At 44.6% G+C, this 26,317-nt stretch overlaps 1 protein-coding gene across 2 annotated transcripts in view; it reads right to left on the bottom strand.

Annotated features, from left to right (window-relative positions):
* The window catches only part of poldip2 (polymerase (DNA-directed), delta interacting protein 2), a 77,094-nt gene continuing 50,777 nt past the window's right edge, over positions 1 to 26,317 (bottom strand). For both annotated transcript variants that reach the window (XM_084325505.1, XM_084325506.1), the window contains exons 6-11: positions 18,790 to 18,897; positions 12,491 to 12,627; positions 9,687 to 9,713; positions 3,959 to 4,084; positions 3,756 to 3,835; positions 1 to 3,485 (exon numbers count right to left, since the gene is read on the bottom strand). In XM_084325505.1, the coding sequence (XP_084181631.1) occupies positions 3,371 to 3,485; positions 3,756 to 3,835; positions 3,959 to 4,084; positions 9,687 to 9,713; positions 12,491 to 12,627; positions 18,790 to 18,897 (593 nt within the window). In that variant the 3' untranslated portion in view covers positions 1 to 3,370. The remainder of the gene's footprint in view (positions 3,486 to 3,755; positions 3,836 to 3,958; positions 4,085 to 9,686; positions 9,714 to 12,490; positions 12,628 to 18,789; positions 18,898 to 26,317) is intronic.

Raw genomic sequence — 26,317 nt, 5'->3', positions numbered from 1 at the left:
TATTGTGGTTAATGAATAACAAGCATCCCTGATATAGTGTAGCTTCGGTTTACTCCTCTACACAGCCAGGAATTGATGCATGCTGATGATATTGATCGGCAAGAATATACATTACATAACATGGAAGCAAAAGGAAATTCAAACATGTATTTTTCAAAATGTAAATTTATTTATTTACCGTTTTGCCTTTAATTACAACTTTATTTACAGTAATACATAATTTCAACCATCACGATGGGTTCAAATCATTTATGAAAACAAAGTTATCTTTCTTTCTCCACATTTCACAATAGAGAAACTGTCAAGGGGACAAACAATCTTAATTTAGTCACAGATCTGTCTCAACTGAATACAGATAGTCCGCCTCACAGAAAGACATTGTACTTGTGTCCTATGATGAGGACTCATCCCGTCTTTCTGTAGTCGCAGACACTTCAAAAAGGTGAATGTACATATTCCAAACACACCTCTTCCTATTTGCCAGCACTACCTGTCACCTGGCTCTCCCTTTTACATTATGCTGTGTTGGATTTGTTTAGCCAAACAAGGGGGTTATTTCACAAAGCAGGATTATGCAGTTAACACCAGATAACACAAAAATATCATGGAAGAACTTTTGCATATTTTGCCTATAATGAACAATTACCAATATGTATGACAAAATCACATTCCTAAACCTAATATTCAATAATAATAGTTTTAAATTCAACTAGTTTTAGCTTAATCTTTTTCAAAGTTATCTGGCTTACTTGATAATCCTGCTCCATGACAAACCCAGAATTGAGAGCTTAATAGTCTCTTCTACCGCCCTAAAAAAACAAAACACTACTTTTTACTTTGCTTGATCCTACCCACTTATTAAGAGCCATCCACAAGCAACCCTCTCAGAATTCAGTTTGTCCTCTCAACTCTTCTGCTAAAAGCCTATAAAGTGTCTCCTATAGGACACTGATAAACGGTGTTGATTTTTTAACAATTAAAGCAGCTACTAGTTCTTTAGAACTGATTAAACAGTTTAAATTTAATACTGATGCCTCTATACGAACTACGTAATCCAATGAGACGATTAGCGAGAAGATGGGCTATTTCTATATAGTGATTCTAAATGCCTCGGATTGCGAGCGAAAGCAGAGAAAACAATTTACAGCACGCAGACCAGAAGAGCCTAGGTTTACATTTTCCTAGGCACGTTTTGCAGAGTGAGTAACTTAGGTTGGAATTAAATTTTTTACGTCATATTTTGTTGTATGGCTAACTGGGGCAGGGTCAGCAAAGAGAAAAATAAAATAATTGACAGAGGAACATAGAAAAGCGAAGAGGGACCGTGATAGAGAACGGGTAAAAATGAGAGTAAACCTTGGTCGGTCATTCAGCAGATATGCAATATGTCATGGTGAACATTACTGTAGTACAACTGGCTAATAACGTAACATTTTATGTTGGCTTTTGGTAACAAGCTGTATCTTGTTGTTGGCAATGATTATGAAGACATAACATTAATAGGGATTGGGAATGTTGACAACTTTAGCTTTCTCAGCTAAATTAATAAGCTAATTAATATTACTGAGCAACCAAAGCTGTGAATGTTACTTGTACTAAGCTTACATGTAACCTTGGTGTATGAACGGTACTAACACAAAGGTTTACTTTAACATTACACATTTCACTGTTGTCATATTAGTTATTAATCTTACATAGCCATGAATAGATACACTACATCGCTATGCGTCCTGCAAACAGCTGTGTTCTATGAAGGAAAGAAAAGTGTTAAAAATAAATTGTGTCTTTCTTTCACTTGCTTCCAAAACAAAATGCTAGTGCATTATGTGCATCCCTGAGCCAGATCAGGATGTTTACGACACGAGGCAGGGGCTGAGCCAGATCAGGATGTTTATGACACGAGGCAGGGGCTGAGCCAGATCAGGATGTTTATGACACGAGGCAGGGGCTGAGCCAGATCAGGATGTTTATGACACGAGGCAGGGGCTGAGCCAGATCAGGATGTTTACGACATGAGGCAGGGGCTGAGCCAGATCAGGATGTTTACGACATGAGGCAGGGGCTGAGCCAGATCAGGATGTTTACGACACGAGGCAGGGGCTGAGCCAGATCAGGATGTTTACGACACGAGGCAGGGGCTGAGCCAGATCAGGATGTTTACGACACGAGGCAGGGGCTGAGCCAGATCAGGATGTTTACGACACGAGGCAGGGGCTGAGCCAGATCAGGATGTTTACGACACGAGGCAGGGGCTGAGCCAGATCAGGATGTTTACGACATGAGGCAGGGGCTGAGCCAGATCAGGATGTTTACGACACGAGGCAGAGGCTGAGCCAGATCAGGATGTTTATGACATGAGGCAGGGGCTGAGCCAGATCAGGATGTTTATGACACGAGGCAGGGGCTGAGCCAGATCAGGATGTTTACGACACGAGGCAGGGGCTGAGCCAGATCAGGATGTTTACGACACGAGGCAGGGGCTGAGCCAGATCAGGATGTTTACGACACGAGGCAGGGGCTGAGCCAGATCAGGATGTTTACGACATGAGGCAGGGGCTGAGCCAGATCAGGATGTTTACGACACGAGGCAGGGGCTGAGCCAGATCAGGATGTTTATGACACGAGGCAGGGGGCTGCTCATGGGAAATGCAGTCTTCATTCTCGGGAAACACTAGCGCTTTTGTCCAGAGGTAAAAATCGACACAAAATGAAAGTTCCTAGTAGCTGCTTTAAACCAATGATTTCAGCAATCAACAATGTTTTCAGACATCTCAACTAGAAGGGTGGGAAGGAAGAAAGGAAGTGTCTTTTTGATCTGTGGGTTTGAGGATGGCTTGGCTTCATTTGAACCCTTGCAGTGATCTGAAGTGCTCCGCTCTCACACCACGGTGCTAAAGCCGAACTGGACTTCTGCCTGGTGATTTGTCAGAAGTGGAGCGAACTTGAAGCCCAGTGTGTATGGCCTACTCCCTTCACACACTGCCCTTTTTGGCAGTTCCACTCACTGTGGTAGATGTGTAATCAGGTTATCACAGAACAAAGATCAGCTTGGCTTGGCAGTGTGTGAAACCCCAACGCTCTCACTCTCTCCCTGAACTGTGCACTTGTCCTTAAATCTCAACATGAAAAGAGAAGCAGAGAACGGTAGATCCCATGCTTGATCCAATTTTGATCAATGTTATTCACTCATAACAGAGACAATAAATGGGGGGGGGGGGGGGGATTTTCTAGGAAAAGGCTAACTTCTCCCTTTCCTTAACCTTGCTCATCCTACTTTTAGGAGCAAGATTGAGGAAATGTTGAAAGGAAAGGACAGCTCTATATAAACCCTTACAGCAGGTACTTGTAGGTGGGAGTCGTCTAGATGCAGTTAGAAGGTATAGCCAGCAGGGGGCGCCTTGTCGTCTTTGTTGCTCTCCAGGGAGAAAGGTGGAATGCGCACGTCAAAGTGGGAGCCGTCAGTTCTCTCGATGCGGAACGTCCCCCTGCATACAAACAACAGAGGAGAAGGTGAATGAATAGTATGCGGGATGAATTGACCTATTCCAAGCCCCGCCCCCTTTTCTTGATCCACAATCACAACTGTTGCTTCCCTCAGAGAAGCAACAGTTGTGATTGGAAGAACCAGAAAATAGGGCATGACTTGTGATAGGTCAATTATTGAATGGAAAAGAATAGCTCAGAGGTAAATCAGAGGTGCAGCTGTAGCAAATTAGCAACACGAAGGAGTGAATGAAATGAGTAAACAAACTCACCACATATGACCACTTGGGGCTTGTAGGGACACATGGCTACTGTACTGAAAAGCAGGCTGTTCTTTCGACAACACCGGCTCCTGTAAGGAGACACAATGACCATTGATCATTATTGTATTGATTGCGCCTGGTGTTACAGGGTGTGTGTGTGTGTGTGTAGTCATGTAAGCGTGTAGTGTGAACCGGGCTTTGGTTGTACTGACCCGGCCTACGACTCCTCGTCCCCTGACGGTCTCTAGGGTTCCTGACAGGCTGAAGATCCTCCAATGTCTCTCCCTCAGCTGGACGACCTCGTTGCCCATGTTCTCCAGCCTGATGCAGTACCTCCACTACAGGGACATACAGCATGTTAATACCATGTTCTCCAGCCTGATGCTCCACTACAGGGACAGACAACATGTTAATACAATTCAATCCAACAGTGATTTGATTCAGATTATAGTCGACGAGATGCATCAAAAAATCTAATCGGAGGGTAAATTCTGTTAAATATTGTATACTTTAGATAATAAAATAAAAGTGTGACAAGTATTATTGATTCAATCAGCAATAATGGAATATATGCACATAAAACATTATAAATCAATTAATTAGATAAACGCAACAAGTTTAATTGATTTTGACGATCAATGTTACAGATTGATGTAGTTGGATATCAATGTGCATTACTTATTTAACATCCCTAATCTTAACACACATACCACTAAACTTGTTAGTTTAGTTTAACTAAAGCCGTTAAAAGTTTATATTACATTGTTGTTTGTTTGTTTTAAGTCTGTGCCAACCAATCATCTAGGTTGTTCCTGTCCTTCACATTATTCCTGTTGGTGTCAGCAGAGTCAGCATGGTTGATAGCCCCTCTCGTGACTGTGACGCACACCAACAAGGTGTGGCCGAGTGAATCCACAGTCCCTTGCTCCCCCGTAGGAAACCACCCTATTTTAACTCTGAAGAACTGGTCCGACGCGAAACGTTTGTTCAAGTATCGCAGAGAAATTTCAAAGGTACTCACAGTTGCATGAGGGTCTTGGCCAGAGAAACGCAATGGTTTGAAAGCTCTGCGTTGCTAATAAACATTTTAAATAATATTTATAAACGTGTAAACAGCGAAGAACATATGGCTGCTCTCCCCCGAACGCCGCAATGAGGAGTAGGGTATATTGCAGGATATTATCTGCAGAGCCGCACTGCCGTCTCGGTGATGTTTACACATTTATAAAAATTATTTAAAATGTTTACTAGCAATGCCAAGCTTTCAAACCATTGCGTTTCTCTGTCCAAGACCCTCGTGCAACTGTGATTCCTTTTGAAATTTCTCTGCAACACTTTTATAACGAACGTTTCGCGTCTGACCTGTTCTTCAGGGTTAAAATAAGGTGGTTTCCTATGGGGTTTGATTGATTGAAAAGTTTATTAACAGATTGCAGAATGGGTACAGTACAGTACAGCTCAATACATACAATTGTTAAGGGGATGCAGACCAGAGAAAGACTTTCGTCTTGTTTACATCAGGGACCCCCATTTTCAATTCATCATAACATATGACATACATGACATACAGATAGACAGTACTGCTACATCTATACATTTATGACATATCAGATTTGCAAATACAGTACTGTTTGTGATACAAAAGTGTCCAGAAAAAGAGGGTATATACATTTGACGTAGAAACTGTACATTGGAGGAGGTTGGGTGGGGTTGGGTGGGTGGGTGGGGGCTGTACATTGGAGGTGGGGGGGGGACGGACGGGGGACTGTGGATTCACTGGGCCAAACCTTGTTGGCGTGCATCACAGTCACGAAAGGGGCTACATGGTTGATAGATATGAGCAGTATTGTAGGGCTATTTTCAGAAGCAGAATCAGAGATCATGCGAGTGGAACACTATGCATCCACAACAGAGCTGTGGTCCAGCCGTAACAACAGAGCTGTGGTCCAGCCATAACAACAGAGCTGTGGTCCAGCCGTAACAACAGAGCTGTGGTCCAGCCGTAACAACAGAGCTGTGGTCCAGCCGTAACAACAGAGCTGTGGTCCAGCCGTAACAACAGAGCTGTGGTCCAGCCGTAACAACAGAGCTGTGGTCCAGCCGTAACAACAGAGCTGTGGTCCAGCCGTAACAACAGACCTGTGGTCCAGCCGTAACAACAGAGCTGTGGTCCAGCCGTAACAACAGAGCTGTGGTCCAGCCGTAACAACAGAGCTGTGGTCCAGCCGTAACAACAGAGCTGTGGTCCAGCCGTAACAACAGACCTGTGGTCCAGCCGTAACAACAGAGCTGTGGTCCAGCCGTAACAACAGAGCTGTGGTCCAGCCGTAACAACAGACCTGTGGTCCAGCCGTAACAACAGACCTGTGGTCCAGCCGTAACAACAGACCTGTGGTCCAGCCGTAACAACAGACCTGTGGTCCAGCCGTAACAACAGACCTGTGGTCCAGCCGTAACAACAGAGCTTTGGTCCAGCCGTAACAACAGACCTGTGGTCCAGCCGTAACAACAGACCTGTGGTCCAGCCGTAACAACAGACCTGTGGTCCAGCCGTAACAACAGACCTGTGGTCCAGCCGTAACAACAGACCTGTGGTCCAGCCGTAACAACAGAGCTTTGGTCCAGCCGTAACAACAGACCTGTGGTCCAGCCGTAACAACAGAACCTTTCACTTTCAACAGAACCTTTCACAAGTCTGAGTGTACTTTACTAATGAGGACTTCAAGCTCAAAAGTCACTCTCTATGCCAACTCCTTTTTTCCTAGAAGATCACTCAAGCGAGAATATTGATAAAGGGATGAGAGAAGCGTTGGCTGACTGGGGCCTAAAGGGATGAGAGCAGCGTTGGCTGACTGGGGCCTAAAGGGATGAGAGCAGCGTTGGTTGACTGGGGCCTAAAGGGATGAGAGAAGCGTTGGCTGACTGGGGCCTAAAGGGATGAGAGAAGCGTTGGTTGACTGGGGCCTAAAGGGATGAGAGAAGCGTTGGCTGACTGGGGCCTAAAGGGATGAGAGAAGTGTTGGCTGACTGGGGCCTAAAGGGATCAGAGAAGCGTTGGCTGACTGGGGCCTAAAGGGATGAGAGAAGCGTTGGCTGACTGGGGCCTAAAGGGATGAGAGAAGCGTTGGTTGACTGGGGCCTAAAGGGATGAGAGAAGCGTTGGCTGACTGGGGCCTAAAGGGATGAGAGAAGCGTTGGCTGACTGGGGCCTAAAGGGATGAGAGCAGCGTTGGCTGACTGGGGCCTAAAGGGATGAGAGAAGCGTTGGTTGACTGGGGCCTAAAGGGATGAGAGAAGCGTTGGCTGACTGGGGCCTAAAGGGATGAGAGAAGCGTTGGCTGACTGGGGCCTAAAGGGATGAGAGAAGCGTTGGTTGACTGGGGCCTAAAGGGATGAGAGAAGCGTTGGTTGACTGGGGCCTAAAGGGATGAGAGAAGCGTTGGTTGACTGGGGCCTAAAGGGATGAGAGAAGCGTTGGTTGACTGGGGCCTAAAGGGATGAGAGAAGCGTTGGCTGACTGGGGCCTAAAGGGATGAGAGAAGCGTTGGCTGACTGGGGCCTAAAGGGATGAGAGAAGCGTTGGTTGACTGGGGCCTAAAGGGATGAGAGAAGCGTTGGTTGACTGGGGCCTAAAGGGATGAGAGAAGCGTTGGCTGACTGGGGCCTAAAGGGATGAGAGCAGCGTTGGCTGACTGGGGCCTAAAGGGATGAGAGAAGTGTTGGCTGACTGGGGCCTAAAAGGATGAGAGAAGCGTTGGCTGACTGGGGCCTAAAGGGATGAGAGAAGCGTTGGCTGACTGGGGCCTAAAGGGATGAGAGAAGCGTTGGCTGACTGGGGCCTAAAGGGATGAGAGAAGCGTTGGCTGACTGGGGCCTAAAGGGATGAGAGAAGCGTTGGCTGACTGGGGCCTAAAGGGATGAGAGCAGCGTTGGTTGACTGGGGCCTAAAGGGATGAGAGAAGTGTTGGCTGACTGGGGCCTAAAAGGATGAGAGAAGCGTTGGCTGACTGGGGCCTAAAGGGATGAGAGAAGTGTTGGCTGACTGGGGCCTAAAGGGATGAGAGAAGCGTTGGCTGACTGGGGCCTAAAGGGATGAGAGCAGTGTTGGCTGACTGGGGCCTAAAGGGATGAGAGAAGCGTTGGCTGACTGGGGCCTAAAGGGATGAGAGAAGTGTTGGCTGACTGGGGCCTAAAGGGATGAGAGAAGCGTTGGCTGACTGGGGCCTAAAGGGATGAGAGAAGCGTTGGCTGACTGGGGCCTAAAGGGATGAGAGAAGCGTTGGTTGACTGGGGCCTAAAGGGATGAGAGAAGCGTTGGCTGACTGGGGCCTAAAGGGATGAGAGCAGTGTTGGCTGACTGGGGCCTAAAGGGATGAGAGCAGCGTTGGCTGACTGGGGCCTAAAGGGATGAGAGAAGCGTTGGCTGACTGGGGCCTAAAGGGATGAGAGAAGCGTTGGCTGACTGGGGCCTAAAGGGATGAGAGAAGCGTTGGCTGACTGGGGCCTAAAGGGATGAGAGAAGCGTTGGCTGACTGGGGCCTAAAGGGATGAGAGAAGCGTTGGCTGACTGGGGCCTAAAGGGATGAGAGCAGCGTTGGCTGACTGGGGCCTAAATAGATGAGAAGCTTGTGTGTATAATAAATCTGCACCATGGAACCTTTTCATGGAAATATATTGCTTACTGTATGTAGCAAGTGACATCACAAAGTTGGGCTGAACAAGATGGACTGTGACAGCGACACTGAGACCAGCGTTTCCGTTAGCCGGTAATTACCGGTATTTGGCCGGCAAAATCTGTTGAAGTCCGACATATTTAATCTCTCCGGTCATAGTGTCCGGTGAAAATAGTTCCCTCTGGGCACAGTTTGATTATTTGAATTGTATTTGGATGGGCTGGAGTTGGGTGAACGAAACAATCATTGCGTTTGTTGTCGTTGCTTCGCTCAGCGAGAGCTTGCTGCTGGATTTGCGGAAGGCATGCAGCTGCAGACCCACATAACCCACCAGCTTTGCTGGCACAGTGCGGTCCCCAGACCTGGAAAGCTGCTCTGCGGGTCTGCAGCTGGATGCTTCTTGCAAACTAACTGCTGCCGGCTCGCGCTGATAACAGCTTTCATTGTTGGACCGGCTGCTTGGTGGAGCAACGATGAAACGAATGTAATGAATCGTTCGTCGCATGGGCTATTTAATTTTGGCCTGTTTTGGTACGGTTCGGGTGATCAAGTTGTGCTTGGAGGGAGTTGTTTTCACCGGACATTATGACCAGCACCAAGTCGTTGGGAGGTGGAGAAATACATCACGCAAACCCGGCCACGATAACGTTGCCGTCTCTCTCTGCAAAATTTCTCAGTTCTTCGCTTGATATAATTAATACAAATGTCCAATATAACGGAATTCGTTAGCTCATAAAAATGTGATTATAACAGACTGCTGTTTAGTGTCGGACCGACTGCCCACATACGCGGTCTATTTTATTTCAAGTCAGCAGCAGCACGGAGTATCGAGGGACTTATTTTATTTGGAATATATTAATGACTGTATACGCAAAAGTAGCCTAGTTTTAAATAATAATATTATAAATCTACATGCCTTGAGGATGACATTCTTTATATAGTCTGCCTATAAATTGTTTTAAAGCTCAATAAACTATGACCGGAATTAATCTCATTTGTCCGGTAGATTGAAATCTTGCAGGTCACGGAGACCGGCAACAATTTTTTCTAACGGAAACCCTGACTGAGACACAGTGGAATTGCCCAAACTATTATAATACATAATGTTATACTGGTAAACGGCTATGGACTAATGTAAAACAGTGCTCAAAGTTAACTTGTTTTGTGTTTGAAAAGGAACATGTTTGAGGGTGATGACCTCACAGAGGAGAAACACTAGTAGTACATTGCCTTCCCTACAGGTGATGTTAATGTATCATCTACTCACCCAGTACACGTGGGAGTTCTGGGCCTCCTAAGGAAGAGAAAACAATGTCATTCAATGGTATTCATACAGACTAGACTAGAGGAACAACTTAAAGGTCACTGCAAATCTTAAAGATGCAAAAAAGATGTGTGTGTGTGTGTGTGTGTGTTTCTGTCTGTATGTGTGTGTGTCTGATTAGACTAGATTCAAATGTATTGTCATTATACAGCACAAGTACAGGACAATGAAAAGAAGTTTGACATCCAACCAGAGTGCAAATGTAACAGTAAAGTACAATCGTATTATACAATGTACAGGTGATTAAACTGGGTATCAAAGTAAATTAGTACTACTGAGTATAGTGCTAATCAGATACAGAGTTGTAGCATTAATATGTACAGTGATACAGGTATAAAGACAATATGGTAGTAAGTCATACTGGCCAGCAGCGTAACAAGATATGGGTAATATTTCTTATAGTATGCAATATCATTCTTGAAGTCTAGTTGTAATGTGCAGTGTACATTACCTTTTGATGTGGTTTAAACAGGGTTGCCCTACACTTGTTATTCCATTAAATTCCAAAACTTTTCAATGACTTTTCAATGACCTCAAACCAAATTCCAATGACTGTATTTCTGCTGTTTAATGAATGAATAACCTTTCATTGAACCGCTACAATATTGTAAACTTCTTATGAAAGCTTTACTGCATCAAGTTTGGACAACTGCAACAGTCTCTCCGACCAATTCTCACCTCCCAATGTCGTTTAACATTTCAAATGTAGTACATTATTATTCTTGATTTTACATGTCCATGTTTTCCAAAACGTTATGGGTATTTATTTCTATATATTAGAAAATATAACAAGAAATTCCACAACATATCCAGAGTGTGGGAACCCTGTTTAAAACACTTCCCAACTATGCTACTAACGTAACCACTTATGTCCCTCTGACCCACTGGACTTTGCCCGGAGACCTCGTATATAGTTTATCTGGGTTTCAGTCAGCAGTGCATTTGCCCTCGTCTGATGGCGTCCCGCCGTTTTAGTGTCTCTGAACCAATACATCGGTTGAAAGTAGGGATGTCCCGATCACGTTTTTTGCGGCGATACACTGCCGATACCGATCGTTTTTGGTTTTGTTATAGCAGCTGGCAGTATTATACTGTAGGTCTAACACAGGCATTCTCAAAGTCCGGACTCCGGTCCAGATCAGGTCCGAACCACAACTGTCTCTGGACTCTGGATCGAATCCAACTGCCAGCGGTACCTCCGGCTTGGTCGGTCGTCCATACTGACACAATTGGCAGTGTCAGTGGGTGGAAAGTCGGTGGGGTGGGTCCTGGACTCCTGGTCGTTGTAAACAGCGACTCCTACAGGTCGGTCAGGGCGCCTGCACAGTCTACTCTTTGGTCCAATCACATTCCCCCACCCACAGTCTGCGAATCAGAGGCAGAGTAGGGCGGGTCTTCACTTTTTACATTGCTTCCCCCACGAAGTATTTAATCCTGGCATACATTGCAGATGGCATTTGTTGCATCCGTCTCAGACACTTTGTAATAGTTCCACACCGCCGACATGTTTTAGGTTAGTTAACATGCGACAATGACACCAACTCCGCTGAGAATTGGCTCATGTTTTTCACGTCATCGATCGGTTTTCGCAATCGGAGACTAGAAAGCATTATCGGAATTCCCCAATCTCATATTTATACTGAATATCGGCCGATACCGATCGCTGGCTGATCGAGGCATCCCTAGTTGAAAGCTAAGATGGCCGCTGTATGATACCTGACTTGACCCATTACATGCTTCCAATTTCCAGTTTCAAGACCAAACAGCCAACAAGCGTCAGTTTAGAAAAAGTTACCACCTCCGGTTTCGCCTCCTAGTGACCGGACCAATCACCTCTGACGGTGAAAATGATTGACCCTTTTTGTAGGGAATACAATTCTGAAAACAACGATATCTCACGCAAGGGATATTTCCATTTAGATCTGCAGAAAGGTCCAGACTCGTTCAGACATCTGCTACGCGTGAGATTTTGGATAAACATACCTATACATACCATTAGAAAAACATGTGTAAAACACAAGGCGGCCGGGTAGCGCAGCGGACTAAGTGTCTGTCTACCACCACAGAGACAGTGGGATCGAATCCAGCTGTGGTGCTTCCGGGTTGGCCGATTCTAACACAATTGCCAGTGTTAGTGGGTGGGAAACCCGGCGAGGGTGGGTCCTGGTCGTTGTAAACAGCGACTCCTACAGTTCGGTCGGGGCGCCTGCACAGCAAGGGAAGGATCTGAGAGAGGTAGTGTGATCCTTCCACACTAATTGTGCCAACAACATGTCGCCCACTTTACGTAGCGTTCATAGACTAGTATTATATGGACATACCATTCCATGAGCGGAGAGACCTGCGGCAGAGAGAATGGCGGTAATGTAATTATTACAAATGGTAACTGACTGTTTTGACTGACAATAAGCATAAGGTATAATGCTGTACATTGTTATGTCGGCAGAGCAAGATCGGTAGTGTGTGTGCAACTCCGCGCAATATCTTGTTATTGCTGCTGCCACACTCTTTACGATGCATTCTAAAAATATATTTTCCTAAACAAGTACTGCAGCACGAGTAATTTATGCGAGGACTCGATCTGGGAAAACATTACTTGTGCCCATTCCTAGCAGTAAGTACAACCATTGAAATCACAGAGGATATAACCACAATCAATTCAAAAGGCTTATTTATATATATTTTTTTCTTTTTAAATGTACTGCCCAGCCATAGTGTGTGTGTGTGTGTCCATCCTCAGCCATTACCCTCATGCCCATGTAGAAAGGTATGACGGTGACTCGGATGTTTTCCGTGGTCTCTCTGTGGACGTCCGACAGCTCCAGCCATGGGTGGTTCTTCTCCTGCCACGCCTTCAGGGTGTCCCTGGCCGTGAACGGAGGAGCTAAAAGGTAGCAAGAGGACAGACAACAGACCTCCACTTAACTGGTTGTTAGGTAGACACATAGCTGCTGCTGCTACAAAAAAACAATATATATATATAAAGAATTATAATAATAATAATAAATACAATTAACTGTATATATAATATTTTGTAAATAATCGAGTACATATTAGCAACATACGTCAGTTTTCATTGTTAGGCTCTTGTGGAACTGTTGATGGTTTGCATTTTGGATCATTTGATGCGATTATGAAATATTCTGTAGCCTCTCAATAACTGTGACTGAGTGTTATTAATGTACCGATTAAGTCATTGTTTGATTGTTGGGTAGTTAGCTAGAAACATTTATTCAACCTTAATGTCACAACTTTTCCGAACTTTGACTCACCTGCTAGCTAGGGCCACTGATCTAACCTCTGAGGTAACAACTCTCTTCCTTTGTCTCATAGTCGACTGCACTCTATGTGATCTTGTCTTTGTCTTTTATCATCTGTTGACATTTGACCAGGAGCAGGGGTTTTTAAAGACATTTTAATTTCAGCCCGTGTTACCTCACTGGCTAAATTGATATTGTTTCCCATTAGTGTTCTTTACACCACCATTTATTTTTACCTGGATCAATAGCACAGAATAAAGTGGCAGATGTCTGTGACTTGGGCGTGTGAATCCTACTGGCATACTGGGCCAGTGAAGATCTTTATCTACTGGCCCAGAGGTTTGCAAAGTGCTTAAGTGGAGCCCTGAAGAATGACTGCCAAACTTCAACACTACATCATTGAAAATAAATAATGTCTCATATAATAATGTAAAGACAGTGAGAGAAACCAAGGCTTAAAGAACAGAGGCTGAGTCACCGAATGGGAGATGGGGCTACAACCATAGACATAACAAAGGCTAGATGACTCACCCGCGCTGCTGGCCAATGGAGACCGACGTTACCACATGGCGGCCATCTTGCCACAGACAGCACACCCACTCATAAACATGTCTATGGTGCATGTACTATTGAAATAACCATAGCTTGCTCAATTTTCAACAGATTTTCAAACGGTTTGGTTAGCTATAAACGTCAGAGATGTAGTTATCATACTGCATACTTATAATGGACTTTCATATGAAAATAATTTCAACATGTCCAAGCATCCTGAATCATAGCCACGTTAATAACGTTTGTAATAAACCAAACCGTTTGTAAATCGGTTGAAAATTTAGCAAGCTATTGTTATTTCAATAGTACATGCACCATAGACATTCATGTCATGAGTGGGCGTGCTGCCTGTGACAAGATGGCCGCCGGTGAACTACGCTGGAGACTCCGCCTTGCCCCATCTAGTTATATCTATGGCTACAACACATTGTGTGATGAAGAAACGGCACTGGTGGGAGTGCTACAGCAGATGGCGCTAACACAAGACTAACGCGGACTGGTTGTTATTTTGATCATGGACTCTTGTTCTGGTAACTATTTGTTCTGATTTGTGATTTTAATTCTGTATCATACTGTTAATTTTATTCTATCTTTTAGAAAAGCCTCAATGGACTTGTGTTATAAACACGCAAAACAACACATCTGGTCTGTCCACTGTGACTGGTCCAATGTAGCTGTGGTGTCCATTTTAAATAAAAGTTCTCATTCAGGGGCTCCAGTAGCTCACCGCGTACCTCGAGCGCCATTTCGGCGCCGGGGACAACCGTGCTCGTCACGGATCTGGGGTAGCAAGTTCGATTCCCGGACAAAGCCGTAACTTTCTCAGAGTGTCTTCCCCCCCATTTCTACCCCCATTCAACCTGTTTCTGTCGGTCATTCTTGACCAGAGAAAAAGCGATAAACGCAAGAAGAGCCAGCGGAATGGCCAAAGTTTAAAAAAAAAAAAAAAAGTTCTCATTCATTCAAGACGGCAAGGTGCTATTAAAGTAACGTGATGACTACAAAGGCCCTTGTAAATCCAAACACATCAGATAGCTTCAGTCACAATTAGTTCTTATCTTATGGGTTAATGAACCAGCCAGGAACTGTGTGGTGGTGTCCAGGACAAGTGCATGAGCCACACGGCACCTGGGCCTAACAAAAATAATAGTTGGTTTCAGGTTGGTTGTCAGTTTGGCCATGGGTAGGTAGGGAATTTTATTTTTTATTTTATTTTTTTTTATTCTTTCCCACGGCGACTATGGATAGGGAATTTCTTTATTTAATTAACCCTTTCACTGCCACACGACAGAAGGTTAGCCCTTTACTATCACACAACCGACGGCGATGCTCCATCATTAGCATCATTAGCTCCGCGGATGCGGAGCTAATGATGCTAATGATGGAGCATCGCCGTCGGTTGTGTGATAGTAAAGGGCTAACCTTCTGTATTGTCACAGTGAAAGGGTTAACCGGCTGTCGTGTGGCAGTGAAAGGGTTAAAATTTTCACAACAACATGGATGCATGTACTCTGCCAGCATGTTTAATATCCATAATACTAAATGTTTGACTAAGATTTCTATGAAACTTTATTCTAAAAAAAAAAAAAAAAAAAAAAAAATGATTTTTTTTTTTTTAAATATATAATTTTTTTTTTTAAACTCATAAAATATATTGGGTCGCACCTAAATCGGCAGGGTCGGTCGGCAACCTGAAACCAACCATTATTTTTGTTAGGCCCTATTCAACCACACCTGGATTGTTGTTTGAGGAAACTGGATTATTTTGTCATCATTGTCTAGTCTAAACAATCCAAAGACCTTGAGGTAAACCTGAAATAGAGGTTGTGCGCGGAATGTTTGTGTAGTTATCTTTCTTCCAACATGGCTGCCTGTAACCATTGGTTTTGAAGGAAAATGCCTAATAGAGGGCTTTCACAGAATCTTTAGAACGCCGATTTATCATTCATGTTGGAAGATACAACAGTTGCTATGTGCAAAAAAAAATTGTTTGGTGTTTTATTACTTATTGTAAACAAGTCACAGTGGAACAGTAATATCATGCTTTTCCAATTTACTGGTTTTGTTGTTTTGATCATGGACTCTTGCTCTGGTTATTTGTTGTTCCGATTTGTGTTGTGATTTTAATTCTGTATTTACTGTACATTTTATTATATCTTTTAGAAAAGCCTCAATGGACTAGTGTTGAAAACTAGCATATAAACACGCAAAACAACGCATCTGGTCGCGTGTATATTTTCCCTAACAGAGTTGCACTTCCGCATTCGGTTTGCACGATCCGATTGGCCACTGACTCTATGCCCAAACAGCGTGTTACGCTAGTTCTGCTAACAGCCTGCAGCCAGCATTATCCAATTCATATCAATCGAAATAACATTTGTTTTCATCTCTCTATATTAACGTGATTCGATCAACACAATATAAATGTTCAAAACACCACAAGACAGTTTGCATCACTTCCCACGGTTCTAGGCACTTATTCTACCGGTAGTGCGGTAGTTGTTGCCACGGTATTGGGTCTTTGGGTGAATACTTCATTGGCGGAGAAGAAGAACACTGATAGCGGTGTGTGAACCGTCCTGCGAGCCCCAGACCACCGCCCCGCGAGCCCCAGACCACCGGTTTGCATCACTTCCCACGGTTCTCGGCACTTATTCTACCTGTAGTGCGGTAGTTGTTGCCATGGTATTGGGTCTTTGGGTGAATACTTCATTGGCGGGGAAGAAGAACACTGATAGCGGTGTGTGGACCATCCTGCGAGCCCCAGACCACCGTCCCGCGAGCCCCATACCACCGCCCCGCGAGCCCCAGACCACCGCCCCGCAAGCCCCATACCACCGCCCCGCGAGCCCCATACCACCGCCCCGCAAGCCCCATACCACCACCCCGCGAGCCCCAGACCACCGCCCCGCAAGCCCCAGACCACCGCCCCGCAAGCCCCATACCACCGCCCCGCAAGCCCCATACCACCGCCCCGCGAGCCCCAGACCACCGCCCCGCAAGCCCCATACCACCGCCCCGCAAGCCCCAGACCACCGCCCCGCAAGCCCCATACCCCGCCCCGCAAGCCCCATACCACCGCCCCGCAAGCCCCAGACCACCGCCCCGCGAGCCCCAGACCACCGCCCCACGAGCCCCAGACCACCGCCCCGCGAGCCCCAGACCACCGCCCCACGAGCCCCAGACCACTGCCCCGCGAGCCCCACGGGACGAGACCAGGTAGAATTTTAGGAGCACGGGAAACAAGGCTTGCAGGACAATGGCCTGGGGCTCGCAGGGCAGTCCACACACCACTATCAGTGTTCTTCTTCCCCGCCAAAGACCCAATACCGTGGCAACAACTACCGCACTACGGGTAGAATAAGTGCCGAGAACCGTGGGAAGTGATGCAAACTGTCTTGTCGTGTTTAGAACATTTATATTGTGTTGATGGAATCACGTTAATATAGAGAGATGAAAACAATACGTTATTTCGATTGATATGAATTGGATAATGCTGGCTGCAGGCTGTTAGCAGAACTAGCGTAACGCGCTGTTTGGGCGTAGAGTCAGTGGCCAATCAGATCGCGCAAACCGAACGCGGAAGTGCAACTCCGTTAGGGAAAATATACACGCCATCTGGTCTGTCCACTGTGGCTGGTCCAATGTAGAGCCATATGAAATCCGCGTTCACGGAATCGTGGACGGAATCGCGGAATTGAGTAATAAAAACGGAATCAACTGTAAACGTGGAATATTGCAGAATTTGCCCCAATCTGGACTGAAATTCCGTGTTCGGGAGAACATGGAACGTTTGGTGCAACGCGAACATGACCGGGGACGCTACAGCGTGTTACACACAACACGCAGCAATTTCCAAGCGTCTAGTTGCTTCGGTGTTAACGCTAACGTCGGAAGAAATTCCACACTAAGCCCTAAATTCAGAGCAGCGCAGTATCCTAATGACTTGTATATGACCGGCGATAAGGTGTTTTGCAAATTCTGTCAACATGCCGTGGACTGGACTCGCAAAACACGTGCGAAGATCACTCTCCAAAAGCCATGTCAGGAACACTGTGCTTCAAAACAGAGTAGGGTATATCTGCAGTGCCGCAGCCCCATACACACCAGCTCTCCAACGATGATCCCTGGTGATCACAATAGATACAGCTAGAGGGCGAGGCTAATCACTGACACTATTGTGATGAAATAGCAATAGTTACGTTGCAGTACATAAAGTACACAGGACTAGAAATGATAGCTTCTTGCTAAATCTGGTGCACCCATCTATTTGTTTAATGCAAATGATTGTCAGTATACACTGTCCTTTATAAACTAAACTAAAGGTGCCTAAATTATGCATTACTATATTTCATCACAATATAATAGATATAGCTAGGCTACTTACATTGTGATAAAGTCAGTAGTAGCTAGCTGTATCTATTGTTTGTTTATACTTGAAATGGGTATTTTTATTTTGTCACAATATTATTTGAAAAATATTGTGTAAAATTGAACTGTATTTCTGAGTTGCAGCACTTAAAAACATTAAATGGACTGTTATATCTTATAAAATTGTGGACATTTATTCATTCCCACTTATTAGACACATTTCTGATGGTAAAATGAGCGTACAAAGCAAAATACACAATTCTGAAATATTAAAACGGAAAAAACAAAATTTGGAAAAAATATAATGGAATTTGGAAAAAATTAAACGGATTTCATATGGCTCTAATCCAATGTAGCTGTGGTGTCCATTTTAAATAAACGTTTTCATTCATTCATTCATACCACTGCACATAAATCAGGAATTGTCTTTTGGAACTGGTTACAGGCAACAATTCTGTGCAAGGCCTCTAGTTCTGCTCCATGGTGGACTAGGTAAAACATTGGGAAAACATGATATTACTGTTACACTGCAACTTGTTTACAAGATCCAGTAATAATAAGACCCCAAATTATTACATTTCTTATATATACATTCTCATATATCAACACATGGCAACCATTGTTTTGCACATAGCAACCGATGGGCATTCTAAACATTCTGTGAAAGGCCTCTATTAGTATGGGACACAGTCCCACCGTTTTCACCAGAAAGGTTTAGCACTAGGGGAGAGACGACGCTACATCCGACAGGGTGAACGACCCGTCTCCCAGTGGTATTGGGGAAGCCACGTTCCAACGGGTTCATGACGACCCCAACCAAACGTATCATTCTAGAGAAGCAAAGTGGAAAAGGAGGGGTTTACTTTTGGCAAGGTTGAACATGAGGAAGCGTTCAAACAGCTCGTGCTGGATGGGAACCTGCTCTGTAGAGTTATAGGGCAGAATGTCTTCATGGCTCACGTAGTCCAGACCTGGAAAAGACAGAAAGAAGAGAGATAGAGAGAGAGAGACAGAGAGAGAGAGAGACTTAATCACCAGGTCATAAAGTATATACAGTTTAAGGCCTTGTCCAGACTGAAACGATTTTGATCCGTTTCGTTTTCATTTAAAAAAAAGTTTTCCGTAAACACGAAATCGTTTAAAAAAAAACAAGTGCATCCTAATGAGAACACTGAACCGCTGAAACGCTGCCGAAATTTACAAAATAAATGTCTTTCCTGTTTTAGACTCTTTTATTTTGAAATCCATGACCGGAAGTGTTGTTGTGCCGTCCGGTTTTGTGCTTTTGAGTTGACCTAGTTTTCCAGAGACACGTACCGCGGCACGTACGTTCGGGAGGCTTGAAGCCTTTCTCCAACACGTTCGTGTTTCCGCGTCTCTGATTGACCAGGTCATGTTTTTACACTGGTTTTTACACTGGTTAAGCTTAGGCGCTCTTTCGAAGTTGGTTAAGGTTAGAGTTTGTCTTAGAGCATGGCGATAGAACGCCTGCCCTGATTCCAAACTCTAACCTAAGCTTAACCAGTGATAAACTAGGCGTTCGGTAGTTTGCAGGCGCAGAACTTGCCGTCCCACGATTGGCGCACATGTCACATGACCTGGCCAATCAGAGCGCAAAACGGGAACCCGGAAACACGGACGCGTTGGAGAAAAGCTACACGCGTTTGGGAGTGGAGAGAGAGAGAGAGAGAGAGGACCGCGGCTCAAACTACCAGTTGTAATAAATAAATTGATGTTTAACTTGTCCGTGTGTGTGTCCAGTCCTTTCGACTAGCAAATGTTGTCTGTATTTAACGTTGGTTAGCTATTTTGCTAATGTTGTTAGCATTGAATAGCATCAACGCTAGTTGGCTACAGCTCAACACTATGCCATGGGGATACTATTTAATAAATTATGGAGGCTTTTTAATCGTCAAGGTAAGAGAGGATTTGTCATGATCAACTGAAGGGGTATGCTATGGAACAATATGTGCTTGGGTTTTCAGAAAAAGGCCAGCTATGTGACGCTAATTATTTAGCTAATGTTGGTAGCATAGCTTGTTGGCTACAGCTCAACACTATGCCATGGGGATACTATTTACTAAATTATGGAGGCTTTTTAATCGTCAAGGTAAGAGAGGATTTGTCATGATCAACTGAAGGGGTATGCTATGGAACAGTATGCTTGGCTACTACTTGGGTTTTCAGAAAAAGTACATTTAGCTGTAAGCCCGATCAAGCTCTGTAACACTGTTAACACATTCGGCGCCGGGGGTTGTGCCCATCATTGTACCCAGTCTGCCACCGTTGAAAGCCTATGGAGATGTTTACCTTCTTTGCAGGGCTATAACTTTTTAAATTTTATTGCTATATTGACATTACTATGGCCCATTCAACATCGATTATCTATCGTTCAGGATGTGGGAACGTTATAATCTTTCATTCATACATTGTTGTGTTAATACAGTCTAGATTATAAGTATGTTTTTAAGCTTTTCTGCTGTAATTCCAAAAACGAGAGTTATAGGCCCGGACGCTATGATAGCATTTCTTTCCTATACACGCTACTGTATATAAAAAAATTCAAATGCATATGATCGGTATACATAATGCTTCATCATGCGTGATGGAAAGGGGGGGGTCGTTTATAATTACTTGATTGTCAGTAACGGCTTTATTTAGTATGGGTTGATATATTGATCAGATGGTTTGCAGTGAAATGAATAAACAAATCGGGCTGAAAATAACGTTACTGTCCTCTTACCGTTCGCCGATGAGACTGGAGGAAAAAGATCCCAATTATTTGACGCCGATCTCCTAGATCCATTTCCGGTTTGTATGGCGCAATAAACGCAGAAATCATATCGATTATTAAGTTTAGAAAGCGATCCAAATGCACTATAGTGTTTGTCTGGATCCACGTAACAAGATGTTACTGCCGGAGGGATTTCCTCGTGCACCAGTGCCACTTCCGGTTTTGGCGAGAGTGTAACTCGCCCGACCATCCACCAGGCGGCGGTATTGAGGCGTTGCAATCTCATAAAGGGTCCCGCTGCAGTCCGGAGGTTGGCTGGATGAATTATGAATGCCATGGCCAAAACTTTTTATATTGATCCCAATAACGGCGTAAGTCGTTCTTGGCGTTCAACGCATGGCGGGCAAAAACGGCGTAACTTGTTCTTGGCGACCAATGTGAGATGTCAATCTGTTGTCGACGGTGGTTGGTGATGTTTGGCTGAGAGTTTGCGCATGCGGGGTAAGGGAGAGGTGGGCCAACGCAGCATCGGTTCAGGAGAAGCCGCGTATCGCTTGTAAATATGGTGACGCAACGGGGGGGTGGTATCAAAAAGTACCGTCTTCAGGCTGCCAGAACGCAGTTCCATCTGGCAGAACGATGCAAACGATCAAATACTTTGCCTAAAACGACCAGAATCGTCTTAGTCTGGACATGGCCTAAGTCTCACTGGGGCTGCTGGCAGATGAGCATGTGACTTGGAACAAAACAGCTACTAATGAGTTCCTCCATTATCTCGTGCAGCAGTATCTCACACACTGCTACACTCCTGAGTCAGATTCAAGATTGTTTATCGTCATGTGCACAGTTAAACAGACAGATGCCACTGACCTCTGCTGTGCCATGCTGGTGTGTGAACAATACAGCCGTTGTTATCACTGAGACAGAGTGTTGAATGATATACTCTACAGTGCATCCGGAAAGTATTCATACCCCTTCACTTTTTCCACATTTTGTTATGTTACAGCCTTATTCCAAAATGGATTAAATAAATGTTTTCCCTGAAAGTTCTACACACAATACCCCATAATGACTAAATGAAAAAAGATGTTTAGAATTTTTTGCAAATGTATTAAAAATTTAAAGATTTAATAAGTATTCACACCCTTTGTTATGACACTCAACATTTAGCTCAGCTCCATCCTGTTTCCTCTGATCATCCTTGAGATGTTTCTACAATGTGATTGGAGTCCACCTGTGGTAAATTCAATTGATTGGGCATAATTTGTAAAGGCACACAACCCGTCTATATAAGGTCCCACAGTTGACAGTGCAGGTCAGAGCACAAACCAAGCCATGAAGTCCAATGAATGGTCTGTAGACCTCCGAGACAGGATTGTATCGAGGCACAGATCTGGGGAAGGGTACAAAAAAAATTGCTGCAGCATTGAAGGTAGCCAACGAGCACAGTCGTCTCCATAATTCGCCAATGGAAGAAGTTTGGAACCACCAGGACTCTTCCTAGAGCTGGCCGCCCGGCCAAACTGAGCTATCGGGGGAGAAGGGCCTTGGTCAGGGAGGTGACCAAGAACCCGATGGTCACTCTGACAGAGCTCCAGTGTTCCTCTGTGGAGATGGGAGAACCTTCCAGAAGGACAACCATCTCTGCAGCACTCCACCAATCAGGCCTTTATGGTAGAGTGGCCAGACGGAAGCCACTCCTCAGTAAAAGGCACATGACAGCCCGCATGGAGTTTGCCAAAAGGCACCTTAAGGACTCTCAGACCATGAGAAACAAAATTGTCTGGTCTGATGAAACCAAGATTTAACTCTTTGCCCCGAATGCCAAGCGCCAGTGGCGGCTCTGCCACTAGGGGCGCAAGGGCGCCGACCCACCTGCTGACTGCTGTTAAATCAGAGAAGAAGAATAAAATAAAACTTTTTAGTTTTTAGTTTTATAGCCCTATAAATAATATAAACATGTTTAAAATTAATAATATTTACTCATTTAAGTATGTTTGTGTTTCCAATGCACAATATAACGTTATTATATAAAATAAAAAAATACTCGTTTTCTTGAACAGGAAGTGACATCACCTTTTTTTTATTTTTTTTTTATCGGCCCGGGCTAGACGCAATAGCGCTCTGAGTGCGCGTCACGGTTTGATCGCTGTATCCGTCGAAGCCAATCAGTGCGTAACGCGTTGTGCGTTGAAATATGACTATTATGTTGGAATCCGGGCGCGATTTTAAGCGGTCTAGCCAGTAGCGTCAAGAATGTCTGTAGCCGCATTTCGCGGAGACGCTCTCCGATTGGCCGACGCCAGTATTTTTTTCCGTAGCAGAATTTCACAGAGACGATCTCTGATTGGCCGAATCCAATTTCTAATGTTCCAATTCTAGCTTATTCCGGTCCGTTGGTGAGAGATAGTTGTGTTGTTGTGTTGTTGTGAAATGCAGGCAGCAGAGCGTGCCGTGACTGCAAGTTCTTTAGATGGTTAAGCTTAGGCACTCTTTCAAAGTTGGTTAAGGTTAGAGTTTGTCTTAGAGCATGGCGATAGAACGCCAGGTAGTTTGCAGTCTGTTCGACGCGGAAAAATGTACAAAGAAATGTACTTGTGTTGTGCTAACAAGCTAACTGGCGGATGCAGTCTGGAGACAGTGGACAGTGGTCTGGAATACATCATTCAACAGTGGATTATACACGTTTATCAAGCTCTCCTGCCCTGGACGTTTCAACTAAACAGTGAGTCTCTCTCTCTCTCGCTCTCTCTCTCTCTCGCTATACACAGCTGTCTCCGCGAAATGTGGCTATGGAAAAAAGTATTGACTGTGCTTGCTGAGACGATAATTAATAGGCTAGCGATTCAAAACGCGCTGCTGTGTTGTGAACTATAACATTAATTTAGCTGCTGCTGATGCATAATGAATGAATGGTGAGTTGTTTAAAATGACAACATACATGTGTTAATTATTTGATTTGATTGATCCGAGAAACAGAGAGAGATTGCTCCAGAGCATCTCAGAGCATTACATTTTCAACTCGACCTGAACTGCGACCTACAAGGCACCAGCGCCAGCGGCCGCCACTGCCAAGCGCCATGTTTGGAGGAAATCAGGCACAGCTTATCACCTGGTCAATACCATCCCTACAGTGAAGCATGGTGGTGGCAGGATCATGCTGTGGGGATGTTTTTCAGCAGAAGGAACTGGGAGACTAGTCAGGATCAAGGGAAAGATGAATGCAGCAATGTACAGAGAGATCCTTGATGAAAACCTCTTCCAGGGGGTGCTCCAGTAGCACACCATGTTACCGCGCTGCGTCGCGGGACTCCGTGCTGCGTCACGGATCTGGTTGACTCCGAGTTCGATTCCCGGACTCGCCGTCATTTGCCGAATGTCTCCCCCTGCTCTCTCTCCCGTTTCACCCTACAACTGTCGGTCATGCTTGACCAGAAAAGCGATAAACGCTAAAAAAGAAAGTTTAAAAAAAAAAAAAAAAAAAAAAAAACTCTCTGGAGGTGCTCTGGACCTCAGACTGGGGCGAAGGTTCACCTTCCAACAGGACAATGACTAAGCACACAGCCAGGATAACAAAGGAGTGGCTTCGGGACAAGTCTGTGAATGTCCTTGAGTGTCCCAGCCAGAGCCCAGACTTGAACCCGATTGAACATCTCTGGAAAGATCTGAAAATGGCTGTGCACAGACGCTCCCCATCCAACCTGATGGAGCTTGAGACAATCTGCAAAGAAGAATGGGAGAAACTGCCCAAAAATAGGTGTGCCAAACTTGTAGCATCATACTCAAGAAGACTTGAGGCTGTAATTGCTGCCAAAGGTGCTTCAACAAAGTATTGAGTAAAGGGAGTGAATACTTATCTGTTTATACTTTAAATATTTTTTATACATTTGCAAAAAAATCTAAAAAACCTTTTTCACTTTTGTCATTATTGGGTATTGTGTGTAGAATTTTGAGGGAAAAAAAATATTTAATCCATTTTGGAATAAGGCTGTAACATAACAAAATGTGGGAAAAGTGAAGGGGTATGAATGCTTTCCGGATGCACTGTATGTTTTGTATATAGTCAGTGCCATGTACAGTGACCTGGATTGTCCCAAGTAAAAGTAAACTTCTCAGTGAGTGGGAAAAGCTGGTAGACTTTTCCAATAACGCACATGCATTTCTTTACATTTTATGATGCACTTTCAACAGTTTGCCATTGTCGCAATGTCTTAAACATTTCCTGTACATGGGGGAACGTGTGAGCTGTCAATTACAAACTATTTACAAAAACCAAAGAAAATTGGAGAACCAACGTTTTTGCTGTAGAGTACAATACATTATGTAACCAATATGTCAGCTCTATTTCAATGGGACCAGTGCTAATTATTACCATGACAATGTGGAAGGGCAAAGGGTGGTACTGGGAAGGTACCAAAAAGGAGAGGGTGTGAGGTCCAAGGAAACTATAAAAGGGTCACAACGTCAAAATACCAGTGTTCTATACTCTGCTTGGTCCCAGTTCTATTGAAGCCTGTATTACAATTTAAAACAGACTTATGAGAAACTTACAAACAGATTTCTTCCTAACTCCACTTACGAACATCTCTGGCGATTTTGGCATGATCGAACGGTTTCTTTTCTGAGATTCGTTCGTAGCTACGGACAGGATTTACGAACGCAGGAAAGGCAGTCGGAAGTAGGACAGACTGGTGTGCGCCCGTGTTCTTAACCTCTTAAGCCCTAGCCATATTTTCTGAAAATTATTTACTAGGGATGTCCCGATCACATTTTTGTGCTCCCGATCCAATCCCGATCATGTGATTTTGAGTATCTACCGATACCAGGTGAAAAGTTAACTTCATTCAAGTGAGGCATTGCAACCGGAGTAATCTAAAAACTCCACCTCCAACCTGCTGCTTCATGAGAGCAATGGCGCCATCGTCTGTAAAAATCAGGTGACTGCAAGTTCTGCAACTAGTGGATGTCCCTCATCCTTGACATAAATCATTTGATGTATAATTAAATCAAAGGAAATGCGTTTGTTTTGGCAAAATTATTCTGCTCTGTGTGACAATAAATAAATGATGATATGCAATTTAAAACCAAAACTAAGACCTCAGTATGAGTTTAAGACGTGAATCATGTCTGTACTAGGGTGAAAGAAACAATCCCCACTACCAAAATGAAAGTTTACCCAAATCAAAAACCCTGGGTAGACAAATCCGTCCGTGAAGCTCTGAGAGAGCGCACCAAAGCATACAATGACGGCCTAGTGGCAGGCAACATGAATGACCACAAGGTGGCGCAACACAACGTAAGGAGGACAGTGTCAGAGGCCAAACGGCGCTACAGGGATAAAATTGAACTCCAGTTTGAACAAGCTGACTCTAGAGCTATGTGGCAGGGGCTCAAAACGATGACAGACTACAAAGGCGCCTCCCTCAAACTGAACAATGACATCTCCTTAGCAAACGACCTCAATACCTTCTATGCGAGGTTTGATGCTGGTAATAACAACACCAGCTCACAAGCCTCGGCAATGGGGGGGGGGGGGGTCGGCTGCTGATGGAGGCGCAGTGTTCAGGGTAACAGAGCATGAGGTGAGGCGGACCTTTAAAAAAGTGAATATCAGGAAGGCAGCAGGTCCGGACGGCATCCCCGGCCGCGTCCTAAAA

Source organism: Notolepis coatsorum (genome assembly GCF_963971535.1).
Source record: "Notolepis coatsorum genome assembly, chromosome: 1".
NCBI classification, from domain to species: Eukaryota; Metazoa; Chordata; class Actinopteri; order Aulopiformes; family Paralepididae; genus Notolepis; species Notolepis coatsorum.
The sequence above is the reverse complement of the archived record's forward strand: the minus strand, read 5'-3'. Positions and strand labels throughout refer to the sequence as shown.